The following is a 12,963-nucleotide window of genomic DNA, read 5'->3' on the forward strand; positions in this document are numbered from 1 at the left end:
TTTTTTATAATATGAAATTTATTGTCAAACTGGTGTCTATACCAAACCCCGTGCTCATCCCAACAGGTGCCCTCCCCAGTGCCCATCACCCACTGTCCCCTCCCTCCCATCCCCCCCATCAACCCTCAGTTTAGTCTCATTTTTTAAGAGTCTCTCATGGTTTGCCTCCTTCCCTCTCTGTAACTTTTTCCCCCCTTCCCCTCCCCCATGGTCTTCTGTTAAGTTTCTCAGGATCCACATAAGAGTGAAAACATATGGTATCTGTTTTTCTCTCTATGACTTATTCCACTTAGCATAACCCTCTCCAGTTCCATCCACATTGCTACAAAAGGCCATATTTCATTCTTTCTCATTGCCAAGACCTCTGTTTCTATCGTCATATCCCCCCAGACTCTATTCTCCTGCCTCCCTCTCTCACTTATAAGAACCTGGGTAATTACATTGGGCCCACCCAAATAATCCAGGACAATCTTTCCATCTGATGGCCAGCTCATGAGCAACTTTAATTCCATCCACAGCCTTAATTCCCCCTTCCCATATAACATAACATATTCACAATTCCCAGGAATCAGAGCATGGACGTCTTTGGGGAGATCGTTATTTTGCCTACCACAATGAACCACACTGAAGTGTTTGTTTTTTTTTTAATTTAATTTTTTAAAGTTTATTTATTTGGAGAGAGAACTGAGATGTGCTGTACGTGTAAGATAGACACTGGATTATGAAGACTTAATACACTAAAAAGGATGTAAAATGTCTCAATAATTTGAAAATATTGGCTACGGGTTGAAGTGATAATATTTTTGATATATCGGGTTAAATAAAAACTTATTTACAACCTGTTTCTTTCTACCTTTTTAATGTGGCTGCTAGAAAATTTAAGATTACGCGTGCGGCCCACGTTACATTTCTGTTGGGTGGTGCTGGTCTACACTGTTAGCCAATGAAGGTAGGAACCGTCTCTGCTTTAGCCACCTCTGTGTCCCTAATATCTAGCATATAGTAGGTATTCAGTAAGCATTTGTTGAATAATTTCGTTTTTATGAGAACCCCGTGCACAGGGAGAGATGAGACAGGCAGACCCATGTATAGTGTGAATTCAAGGGAGAAAGAAATGCCAGGGAGTTTTAGTTCTCTCCAGTCACTGCATTTCAAACCGAGTTAACTCTCGGTCCTGCTCTGTACCAACATTCCCCCCCACCCCAGTCACCTACTATGTAGATGGGGGGGGTGGTGGCCGGAGGAGCCAAGCTGGCTCAGCTACTTCTATTTCAGACCCCCAGGAGGTGCCTGGTCTCAACTATTTTTACATTCTTCATCTTTGGTCCTAGCAGCCAGAAAGGCTCACCTCAACACCCTGAGACACAGATAGGGTAGCTGGAACCCCAGAGGAAGTTGTCCAGGGTCAGCCAGCAGGGCAGAGCTGAAGAGGGCCTGGAACGTTATCAGGTCCAGGACTCTTGCCTCTAACTATATCCTCCTGGAGTCTCCTTTACTCCAAGGGACCCAGGTGTCTGTAACCCCCGCCCCTCACCTCCCTCTCCTCACATTTTAGCTCTGATTTCTTGAACCCTCTAAGGGTGGTTATGCCTGGTCTCAGCAGATGCTGACCCAAAGCAGAAGGGAGGAAAGGATGAGAGAGAGGGAGGGAGACTGGATGGATGGATGGATGGATGGATGAATGGACGGACCGAGGGAGGGATGAATGGGTGGACTGGAGGATGGGAGGGCAGATGGCTGCATGAATTGGAGACGAGGATGGCTGGCTGGTAGGAGGCCCGCATGGGGGCGGGGCAGGAGTGGGGACGGACCGAAAGAAGGAATTACCCACACAGTGTCTGAATATGGGGGGACCCACAGCGATCCAAGTTCAGGCCCCCGTCACGTTTCTGCTAGGAAACCGCGGCCAGGCCCAGGGAGCTGGGCGTGCTGCCCCAGGGCCCGCAGGGAGGTCCGGGCAGCGCCCGAGCTGTGATCTGAGCGGCTGCGCCACCGGCCGGGGGCTCTTCCCGCCCCCGCGCCCACCCCGCCCGCGCCAGACGGTGCCAGGTGGGGGGGGAGCCCCCGCCCCCACCTCCGGAGGTGGCGGCCCCACGCGGCCCAACAAGCTGCCGTTGTCCCGCGGGCCCTGGGCCCGGCACACTGGGGCTTTGTCCAGCCCCCCGCCGCGACCCACGGTGGGGGGGGCCCCACATGACCGAGGGGGTAGGAGGAGCCTGCGGCGGCGGTGGCGGCGGCGGCGGCGGCGGCTCCACCACCATTTCCCTCCCTGGCCGGGGGTCGGCGGGCGGTGGTGGCGGCGGCGGCGGCGGCGGCGGCCGGGCAGGGGCCCCTGTTCCCCGCCAGGCTGCAGGCGCCGGGCGTGGGCCAGCAGGGCAGCTGTGACCCGAGCGCTCTCCGGGCGGCGAGCTGGGGGTGCGCCCGGACCCCCGTCCCCGTGATCATGGGGAATGGCATGACCAAGGTAGGGGGTAGGGGATCGCGCAGCTCGCACCTGGCCGCCCCCAGTGTCGCCGCGGCGCAGGCTCTGCCCCGGTCGCTGTGCCCGCCTCTGACCTTCTGGCCCTCTCTCTGACGCTCTGTGTGTCCAGATCTCTATCTCCCGGTGACTCTCTGACCCTGCGTCCCTGTGTCTTCTGCTTACGTCTCGGTCTTCCTGTGTCTCTCTGGTCTGTTCTCCCTGTGCCTCTGTCTCTCTGCCTGTTTCTGTGACTCTATTTCTTGCTGGGTCTTTCTGTGGCTGTCACTCCCACACTCTATCTCTCTGGGTCCCTTTCCCTGTCTCCAGGTGTCTCTGTGTCCCTTGTCTCTGACTCCTTGGACTCTGTCTGGTGCTGTTTCTTCATCCTTCCCCCTCTGCCTCTGCTTGACCCTCCATCTGTCCCTGCCTTCCCACCTCCCTCTTCAGACCGCCCCCCCTGCACCTGGTAAGTCCACCTCTCCCCTTGCCCCACTCCTCTTTGATCCTCCTCCCCTCTCTTCTCACCCCTGCCCAAGCTAGCTTCCCCTGGTGCCCCTCTCCTGCCATCCCCAGCCCCTCTCACAGTCCAGGCCCAAGAGGGAGAGGAGATGGCTCCCTGAGTCCTGAGGTCCAGACACCTCACATGGGACAGAGATGGGCTGTGGGCCCCCCAGCCGCCAGGTGGGCAGGGCGTGCACCTCTACCCCACTGACCACAGCCTGTCTCTCCTGTAGGTACTTCCTGGACTCTACCTCGGAAACTTCATTGGTGAGCACTGCCCACACTGTCCCAAGGCTGTGGCACTCTGCCTGTCCCAGGCCTGTGTCCACCATTCATGCTCCAGCCCACGCACCTTGGAAGCGCTCAGGAATGGGGCCGGGGGCAGGGAAGCAATGCCAGGCTGGGAGGGAGAGGGAGCTCATGAGGACTAAGGGGTATGTGGGCAGGGAATGTCCTCAGTGCAGAGGGCTCAGAACCGCCCTTTCTGCCAGATGCCAGGCAAGTCTGCACCTGCTCTGAGCCCCAGCCTCTCCCTCAGCACAAGGTCCACTCACCTCTAAGGGCTCTTACAGCCCTGAGGTTCTGAGTTGAGGTCTGTTTGGGGGTGCTGCTTCTAGCTGGGAAACCGGGAGCCTTCCCCACCCCACCACAACCTTCTACACAGAGGGGCGGTCTCTGGAGACTAGACTCTACCTCAGAAACTTGGTAGTGAGCACTGTCCCCTCTTTCCCAAGGCCATGGCACTCTATCTGTCCCAGGCCTGTGCTAAGAGACAGGCTGAGCCTGAGACTCCACACATTTCCATGTGCAGTCAGAGAAAACTTCAGAGAGGGAGGGGCATCTGTGCGAGGGGCAGGGTTTTCCCCACCACGCCTGCGCCTCTCCCACCCGACCCGGCTTAGATGCTCCACTCTCATGAATCTGATCTCCTCCCTGGAAGGCCCCTCGGCAGTTCATGCCACTTGATTTCGGAGTATTAGGCTAAGTAAGCTCTGAATCCTTTTTAAGTCCGTAGCCCCATGAGGGTAGGGGCCACGAAACTGCCCCCACACCCTCATACCCAGCCAAGGCTGCACCTAGTAAGCACTCAGTAAATGTGTTGAATGAAGTAGACATTTGGAGAAGGAGGGGAGGAGTGTTATTTATTCTAATGATAAAAAATCTGTACACACTGGGATTCCAGCTCCTAGAAATAGCCACTGATGGAAGCATGAGGTTCATCCCTGGGTCAGTTTACATAGATCTTTGTAGATACAGATATAATATGTAAAATACAAATGGGAACCTGTTCTGCATGCTGTTCTGTAACCTGTTTCCTATTTAATAATATATTGTGGACACACTGGGTCATCAGCACATAGAGTTCTTTTCAATGGGCAGCACAGTATTCAAGGATGACAATACTTATTTATCCAGTTCTCTTACGGTGGACGTGTAGGTTGCCCCCACTTTTTAACTATTTCTGGTGTGTCTGCTGTTATAAGCAGAACCTCAGAGAACTTCATCCTCTACACCCAGCTTTCTGTGTGAGCAAACCCCTCTGTAGACAGGATTCCTGGAAATAAGAGTTGCTGGATCAAGGATATGCCAGGGAAGGGTGTTTGCCATGGAAGGGAACAGCCTGGGCAAGACCAGGAAGAGGCTGGGCTGTTACTTATGGGTGCCCCCGCGACAAGACTGAAGCGTTGGGGTGTGGTAGGACCTGTCACGGCAGGAGCGTGACAGGAAGTGGCCAAGGAGCAGGGAGCTGGCAGAGGGTGGGCCAAAGTGGAGAGGGAGAGGTGGGGAGGGGAGCTGGGCAGTGAGCTCCCACCCTTCGTGGCCAACAGGGACACATAAGCTGCACCCACCAGATTGGCTCAGGCATCCTGTCTCTTTTCAGATGCCAAAGACCCGGACCAGCTGGGCCGGAATAAGATCACACACATCATCTCCATCCACGAGTCACCCCAGCCTCTCCTGCAGGTACTCTTTACCCCCATCTTTGGGCTGTGTGTAGGTGGGGAAGGGGGCTTCCGACCCCCAGTGGCACCCATTTATCAAGGACTTACCATGCGCCAGGTCCTATACTGTCTTCCTGACCTATTCTAGGTCATTCCATTAAAAACTGATTTGTTTTACATTAGCATCCCCATTTGATCCCTGTTTGGCCACTAGGGCCCAGAGAGGTCAAGTAACTTGCCTGAGGTCACACATTCAGGAAGCTGAGAAGCTAAGATTTGACCATCTGACCCCAGAGGCCTCACCCTGAATCTTAAAGAGGACCCTACATGGGCTTCCCGTTGCCCAGCTGAATGGATGGCTACAAATGGATGATTCTGGGTTCTGTGTCTTGCCATGTAATCTTGAGCTGTGACTTCACCTCTCTGGGCCTCTGATCCCTCAGTCCTGTCTGCCCCCAGAGAGGCTGTTGTGAGGAGGCAAAGGGGCTGCAGGACGGTGAAGATGCTTTGCACATTGTAAAGCACGGCCCCCACCGGAAGGGTTGGTACCGGTTTTCTGGAGTCCTGGAAAAGAGGGGGTATGGGTGTTATAAACCAGAAGAGAAAGGTAGGAAATCCAGACCACTTATTCTGTAATCTTGGGCACAGGACTTCATCTCTCTAAGCCTCAGTTGCACCTACCTCACTGAGTTGTTAACAGCCACAAAACAGCCAACAACTTACAGGTGATATAACAAAGCTAGTCATATTCTTATCTCATAAAGACAGCCCGCTCCTCCTAATCTGTTAGAGTCTGTGTCACCCACTAAAGGGGAAGAACAGTGGGTAGAAAAGGGCTCTGGAGATCTGAGCTCAAACCAGCTTCACAGATTTGCTGTGTGACCTTGGACAGGTTCCTCTCAGTCTCTGGGCCTGAGTTTCCCCCTGTGTCAGATTGGACGGTCTCTAAGAGCAACTTCCAATAATCTGTGGTGCTCAGTGTCATTCAAACAAGAAATTTCCAGGTCAATGGAGTCTGACTTTGCTTTATAGGGCAGGCTTGTTTTGGAGTATTTGGAGTATGCAGTCACTAGATTGCACAGGGAAGGTTGTCAAATCGTGAATAGATTGACTAATGAAGCGACTGCTTGCCAAACGAGTCCCCACTCCAACCGCCTTCCCCTCTTCCCACAGGCAGCCCTGCCTCCCCGTCTATTTACCAGCCAGGGTTTGATAATGGCAAGCAATCCCAAGGCCAAATGTGTTGCAAAGTGAAATTGCAAACCTTGCAAAAGATGCAGGATGGTGTGACCTTGGGAAAAGTGAGTCAGAGAAGGGCTGGAATCTTACCCAAGGCCATTAACAAATGAGGATCTGGCCTGGGGTCCCTTAGCTTGTGGCTGAGGGTGGGCCAGGCACTTGAAAAGAGTCATTTGAATATCAAAGGATTAAAAGAGGTCCTTGAGAAAAGTGATTCTTGAGCACAAATCATCTTTATGATCTCGTGTGAAGGTTAACCATGAAGTAGAGGATATTATAGCAAGTTTGTTGGAGAAATTACTGGCAATGCATTCCTTGATTATTTTAATAATTAGCACATAGTTTGATAACCATAATTAATGAGCCATATAAACTTATTTTCATGGCTTTGTTTCTTTTCAAGGTAATAAAATGTTTTGCCCTTTTTTAAATTTTATTTTTTATTATATTCTTCAAATTTTTTTAGAGAGAGAGCACACACGGGGGGAGAAGGGCAGAGGAAGAGAGAGAGAGAGAGAGAGAGAGAGAGAGAGAGAGAGAGAGAGAATCCCAAGCAGGCTCCACACTCAGCGCAGAGCCCAACACGGGGCTCGATTTCACAACCCTGGGATCATGACCTGAGCTGAAATCAAGATGCTCAACTGACTGAGTCACCCAGGCGCCCATGCTCTTTTTAAAAAAGTAATCTCTGTGCTCAACATGGGGCTCAAACTCACAACCCTGAGATTAAGAGTTGCATGCTCTACTGACTGAGCCAGCCAGGCGCCCCCTGTTTTGCCCTTTTTATGCTATAGTTTTGTAATCCTCATTTGGAGGAGAGTTACTGCTGTGGCCCTTTCCCACCTCTTAAAGGTCCCTGGATCCTTTTTATCAAGTCCTCATGCCCAAGTCACCTTATGAGTTTAGGATACCATCTTCTCAGAAGGTTCTGGATAGAGCTGGGAGGCACTCACGCATGCTATCTACCCTCTTCAGATAGAGAGGGCAACAGTGGCTCGGAGAGGGGTGGGAACTGGCCCGGGATCATGAGGTGCTTGGGCAGCCCAGGCCAGGGTCAGGGGTGCAGCCAAGGGCCCCCCACTGCCCATGTGTGTTTTGTACTTGCAGGACATAACCTACCTTCGCATCCCTGTGGCAGACACCCCTGAGGTACCCATGTAAGTTCTCTGGATACACCAACAGATGGACAGACAGCTGCCGTCTGTGGTGATGCCAGGGGGAGGGGGTCTGGGGGAGGACAGAGAGGACTCACACCAGAAAGCTGTCCTGGGGACCCTCGCACCAGTGGTCACTCAGACCTATGTCTGTCTCAGCCATGCCCTGGCCAATGCCCCTGGCCAAGACTCTTAATCTCCCAGAGCTCGGTGTCTTCAGCTGAAGAAATGGAGAGACTGTCCTGTCTCAGGACCAGATGCCCCAGCAGATCTGAAGGCTCAGCCAGTTCCTGGCCCTGGAGTTAAGATGTCTGGGCTCCAGCCAGGCTTTGCCATTTACTAGCTGTGTAACCTTGCACAAATTGCTCTGAGAGGGATCAAAGATCAGATTGCAGACCCCAGAGGAGTGGGACTCCTCTGTCTCCTCCCACTCGTTGCCTTGAAAGATCAAGATAAACCCTCTATGACAATAGGATCCGTGGGACCCACTGGAAAGGTGCTCCTGCCTCTGTGGCAGGATTTCTCATTATTGGCCTCTTTCACTGGCTGAAATGCCACCATTGTTGCTTCACACACACCTCCACTTGTACTATAGTCCTGGCCCCTATTCACTGCATGGGCTGGCTGACCTGAGGACCCAGGGCTCTTGACATCCCATCAGTGGGGAGGGAGACAACTCCCAGGAGACCTGCCCCCCAGCGCTCCCTATCCTATTGCTTTCTTCTCTAGCAAAAAGCACTTCAAAGAATGTATCAACTTCATCCACTGTTGCCGCCTCAATGGGGGGAACTGCCTTGTGCATTGGTGAGTTAAGAGAGGAATGAGGGCAGGAAGTAGGGGAACTGCCTTCCCAAACACACACTCACCCTATGGGGAATGGGGAACCTGGGAGGCACCTTCTCCAGCCTGTTGCCATATATGACAGTCCATCAGTCCTCTCATGGAGGCTGATCAGGGGCTCCAACCAGGGCTCTGTGCCTTACCAGCTGTGTGGCCAAGGCCAACGAGCGAGCGGTTTCTCCCTGAGGCTCCATTTCCTCATCTGTAAAATAGGGAAAAGAATGTTGACCTGCTGGGCTACCAGGAGGGATAGGAAGGTAGCTCGACACTCTCCAACAGTTCTGGCTCCCTCTCCTCCCCTCTAGGCTTTTGAGGAAATAGGGCAGAGCAGGAACCCTGGGCTGGGAGACAGGACCCCTGAGTCCTCCCATGGCCCCTGGATCAGTTGATGTCATTCATCCCTTAACTTCCCACTGAGCACCTACCCTACGCTGGGCTCAAGGCAGCCCTGCCAGAGCCCAAATCATAGGAGAAGCTCCTCCAACCTGTCACCCTCTGTCCCCCTTTCCCGCACTCCAGCCACCTTGGCCAACTCCCCACACTTCAAATCCACCAGCTCCCACCTCATGGGCTTCATACACTGCCCAGAATGTTCTTGACTGACCCTTACCCATCTTTCTGGACTCAGCTTCCTGGCACTACCTTCCCTAATCCCTCTCCATTAACTAGATTAATACCTTTTCCTATAGGATCTCCTAGCTCCTGGACTCATCTTCAGAGCAGTTATCACCCTTGAATTGTTTCCCTGGTTAGCGTCTGTCTCCCCCAACCATACTGTAAGCCCTAGGATGGCAGAGACAATGTCTATTAATTCCCCGCCATGTCCCCAGTTCCTGAAAAATAACAGATGGTCAGGAAATGTGTGTTGAATGGATGAAGTGATGTTTCACTCGGACCTTTGATGTGGGAGAGTGCCAGGGGGATACTCCAGGCAGAAGGAACAGCACGGGCAAAGGAAATAGGAAAACAGGTCCTAGTGGGTTCTTTGTGATGGGAGCTCAGGAGGAGAGGGTGGGAGAGCTGAGGTGGAGACCCGGGTGCCTGGGGGTAGGGCATGGAGGAGACCGGACCTTCCCTGAAGCCTGGTGGGTGGGTGGGTGGGGGGTCTCCCAGCTTTGCAGGCATCTCCCGCAGCACCACCATCGTGACGGCATATGTGATGACTGTGACGGGGCTTGGCTGGCGGGACGTGCTTGAAGCCATCAAGGCCACCCGGCCCATCGCCAACCCCAACCCAGGCTTTAGGCAGCAGCTTGAAGAGTTTGGCTGGGGCAGTTCCCGGAAGGTAGGGGCTTGGGCAGAGGCAGGAGCTGGGCAGAGCTAGGAGACTCTTCCTGCTTGAGTTGAGCACCGACTGCAAAGAATTTAGCCTGTGCTTCAGACCTGGCAGGAGATTTTGCTCGGGTCTTGAACTCATGACCCTTGAGCTAATCTAGTCCCTAGGTGTATTTTGTTCGGTCAGCCAGATGTTCCCTTTTCTTTTTTAGTTTAGAATTGGGTTGCCTTTGGGCCAGACTATGGACGCTTCAATTTGACCAGGTCCCAGCACTGCCTGCTCTACCTGCCTGGAACCTGAAGGCATTTGAATGTTTGACCCCTTTGGGGAGAAATGCCATTTCCCTACTCCACCCCTGGGTCCCTGATGAGGCCAAATCAGTTCCTTCTCTTAGGCCCACTGGGCAGAGGGCACACGGGGATGGCAGGAACCGAGGCCTCCCTCGGAACAAGGGATGAGAGACACAAGAGAAGCAGCCGCAGGAAGGCTCTCTCCGGGGTGGCAGGCTGGTTCTCAGAGGCTGATGTGCAAGGCCGCCTTAGGAAAAAGGCGGGCAAAGAAGAGGCCGGCGTGGGTGGAGTTGATGCGCAGAGAAGAGGGTCTCCCCTGCGCCGGGGGCGGGTGGGCGTCGCTTTAGCGGGTCGTTAGACTGGGTGGCAAAGGGGAAGGGGGGGGGGGTCCGGAGAAGATAGGGAGGAGGAGGCTCGTCTAGGGCGAGGTGGGAGGATGCTCAGGAAGGGGAGGGGCCCAGAGAGGGGTGGGGAGCTCTCGGGCCGGCGGAAGCGACGAGGGCCGGAGTGCGGGGACCCGCCGGCGGCCTGGCACCGATCCCCGTCTCGTCCCCACCCCCCTCCCTTCCCCCAGCTCCGCCGGCAGCTGGAGGAGCGCTTCGGAGAAAGCCCTTTCCGCGACGAGGAGGAGGTGCGCGCGCTGCTGCCGCTGTGCAAGCGCTGCCGGCAGGGCTCTGCGCCCGCGGCCGCGTCCCCCGCACCGCACGCGGCGGCCTCCGAGGGAACCCTGCAGCGCCTGGTGCCGCGGCCGCCCCGGGAGGCCCACCGGCCGCTGCCGCTGCTGGCGCGCGTCAAGCAGACTTTCTCTTGCCTCCCGCGGTGTCTGTCCCGCAAGGGCGGCAAGTGAGGATCCCGGCCCGCCGTCGCGCCCCTCTTCCTCCCGACTCGACTGGTCCCCTTCGGGGCTGTCTGGGCCGCCCACGGCCTCCAGGACGGGCCCAGAGCCTGTGGGAGCCCCCGCGGCGGCCTGAGCCCCGCCCCCATGCCCGTCCTGCTCGTCCGCGTCCGCAGTCTGTGTGTCCTCCAACTCTGCGCGTCTGTCTCTGTGTCTGGGCCGGCCTGCTGCAGCCGCCTGGTGCCTTAGTCCTTGGGCCGGGGGGAGGGGGCACCCGGGCCTCCACCCTTAAAGGCAGCGGGAGTGGGTGGGTGGGTGGGTGTTAGGTGGGCCTGGAGGATATTAAAGAGACACACAAGCTGTCTGTCTGAGCTCCTCCTAATCATTCCGCAAGGGCGGGGGTGCAGAACTCTGCCGGGGGCTGGAGCCTGCCACCTCCCATAAGTTGCAGTGGGCAGGACTGAACTCCGAGACTCCATGCGCTGCCCTGACCCCCCACCCCCACCCCCACCCGTCCCCGGAGCCCTGGCCTCCTGAAAAGGCCCCTGAACCCCTCCTTCTCCCTGAACCTCTTTCTTCCTCTGAGCCCTTCTCTTCCTCACCAGCTCCCTCCTCTTCCCTATTTACAGATCCTAGCTAGGAAGCCATAGGGGAGTGCCTTTTTCATGCCTGCCTGTTTACATGCATGAGTGCACTTAATCCTCGGGAGGAAACTGAGGCTCAGAAAGGGTAGGCAGCTTGCCTGAGGACAGCTAGAGTAGGGGGGAGGCTGGATTTGAACCTGGGCAGTCTGTGCCCTGTGGTGGTTGTTAAGAAGCAGTTCCTTAGTGCCCATTTTATTTGGATTATTTGGGGCTTTTTGGTGGTAACTTGAATATGTTCTTTATATATTTCGGATATTAACTCCTTTTTGGATAGATCATTTGCAAATACCTTCTCCCACTAAGAGCCTGCCCACCTAGAGCTGAAAGCCCCAGGGCAGCCACTGAGGAGAGAAGGCTTCAGGGCAGCCCAAGAAAGCAGCAAACTGACCCCAAGGGTACACAGAGGTCATCCGAGCTGAGTTTTCCTAACCTAAAGGTTACTTTCAACTGGGGTTGAGAGGGGTCTGAAAAAACCCTGACCTAATAGCCACTTGTATGGGGTTCCTGTTATGCACCAAGCACTGTTCAGAGACTATGCACCAAGACTGTGTTCAGAGCTGTGGGGGAGGCCCAGATGCCAGTACTGGGAGTGCGAGGATGAGGACAGATGAAATAATCCTCACCTGCTGCCCAACCTGCTCCTCAGGTGTCCAAGGTCACCAGCTAGCAAGTGGTGGGGCTGGGATTTGAATCGAAGCAGTCAGGCTGGGAAGTTGAGGGCACGCCATTCTCCTAGTTACTATGATTCTGCCACCCAGAAATATGAAGAGACTGACACACTTCAGTTTTGCACTTAGATGTCGTCATTACCCTTGGATTCAATCCTTTGAAATGCTTTGGGCCCCCACTAGAGCCCTACAGTGAGTCTGAATCCTGGCCACACCCGTAGAGGTGTCAGAACTGAGTGGCTGTTGGCATGTGAGAACATAGGGGTGAGGAGCATAAAGAAGGCCCCCCTGACCCTCAAGGCGCCCATGAAGGACAGTGCTACCAGCCTCTGGTCAATGCTGACTGGGCATCCAGCTCTGTGCTCCCTCGGGGTTTGAGTTTCCCCATGTGCACAGCAAAGGCTGCACTGCCTGACCTCTTTCAAATCGCAACCCCCTTTTGGCAATTGAATGAAAGACACAAGCCCTGGAAAATGCATAGGCATGAAAAAATTTGCATACACTTTCTGCGGGGTTGGGTGGGGGTGTCCATAAACCCCAGGCGTAAGCTGTTGGAAGGCAGTGTGGGGAACTGTTTAGGTTCCTGGGCTCTGGGGACACAGAGACACAGGTTCAGATCCTGACTGCCCCCACATACTAGTTCTATGACCCTGTTATAGAACCCAGAGGGCTTTCACCTCTCTGAGCCTTATTCTTCTTAATCATAAAATGCGTAATTATCACCTCACCATGCCTTGTGAGAACCAACTGAGACCCTGCAGGAAAGGCTTCAGCCTGGCCAACACTGTAGTGAGGCATCAGCAGATGAGGACTTCCAATATTCAAGGAGCTATGTCTCCAAGGGTGACCCTTGGACCACCTGGATCAGAATCCCCTGGGAGCACTCGTTAAATGCAGATTACTGGGCTTCTTGCCCAGAAGGCCTGATTCTGCGGGTCTGGGATGGAGGCAACGAGTGTACATTTCAAACCAGTCTCTGCCTCTCAATTCCGATTGGAGTTAGTCTAAGAAGCACTATGGCTTTACAACCTCTAAAGTCTAGGTCCCGTAGGCTGGGAAGAACAGAAAACAGGTGCACGGGCGGGGCAAGGGACGCCTCTGGGTGCCCGTCC

The 12,963-nt window shown here is 54.6% G+C and overlaps 1 protein-coding gene across 2 annotated transcripts; it reads left to right on the forward strand.

Moving 5' to 3' along the window:
• The first annotated feature begins 2,193 nt into the window (after positions 1 to 2,193).
• On the forward strand, positions 2,194 to 10,580 carry DUSP15 (dual specificity phosphatase 15). Of its 2 annotated transcripts, none has more exons than XM_030309843.1 (7): positions 2,194 to 2,205; positions 3,196 to 3,229; positions 4,845 to 4,927; positions 7,252 to 7,301; positions 8,028 to 8,102; positions 9,252 to 9,423; positions 10,279 to 10,580. In XM_030309843.1, the coding sequence occupies exons 1-7, from the start codon at positions 2,194 to 2,196 to the stop codon at positions 10,549 to 10,551; spliced, it is 699 nt and encodes a 232-aa protein (XP_030165703.1). In that variant the 3' UTR covers positions 10,552 to 10,580. The 2 variants fall into 2 exon arrangements, with proteins under 2 accessions (XP_030165703.1, XP_030165701.1); XM_030309841.1 differs by lacking the exon at positions 2,194 to 2,205 and adding an exon at positions 2,378 to 2,464.
• The last annotated feature ends 2,383 nt before the right edge of the window (positions 10,581 to 12,963 follow it).

This window comes from Lynx canadensis, chromosome A3 (genome assembly GCF_007474595.2).
Source record: "Lynx canadensis isolate LIC74 chromosome A3, mLynCan4.pri.v2, whole genome shotgun sequence".
Lineage (NCBI taxonomy): Eukaryota > Metazoa > Chordata > Mammalia > Carnivora > Felidae > Lynx > Lynx canadensis.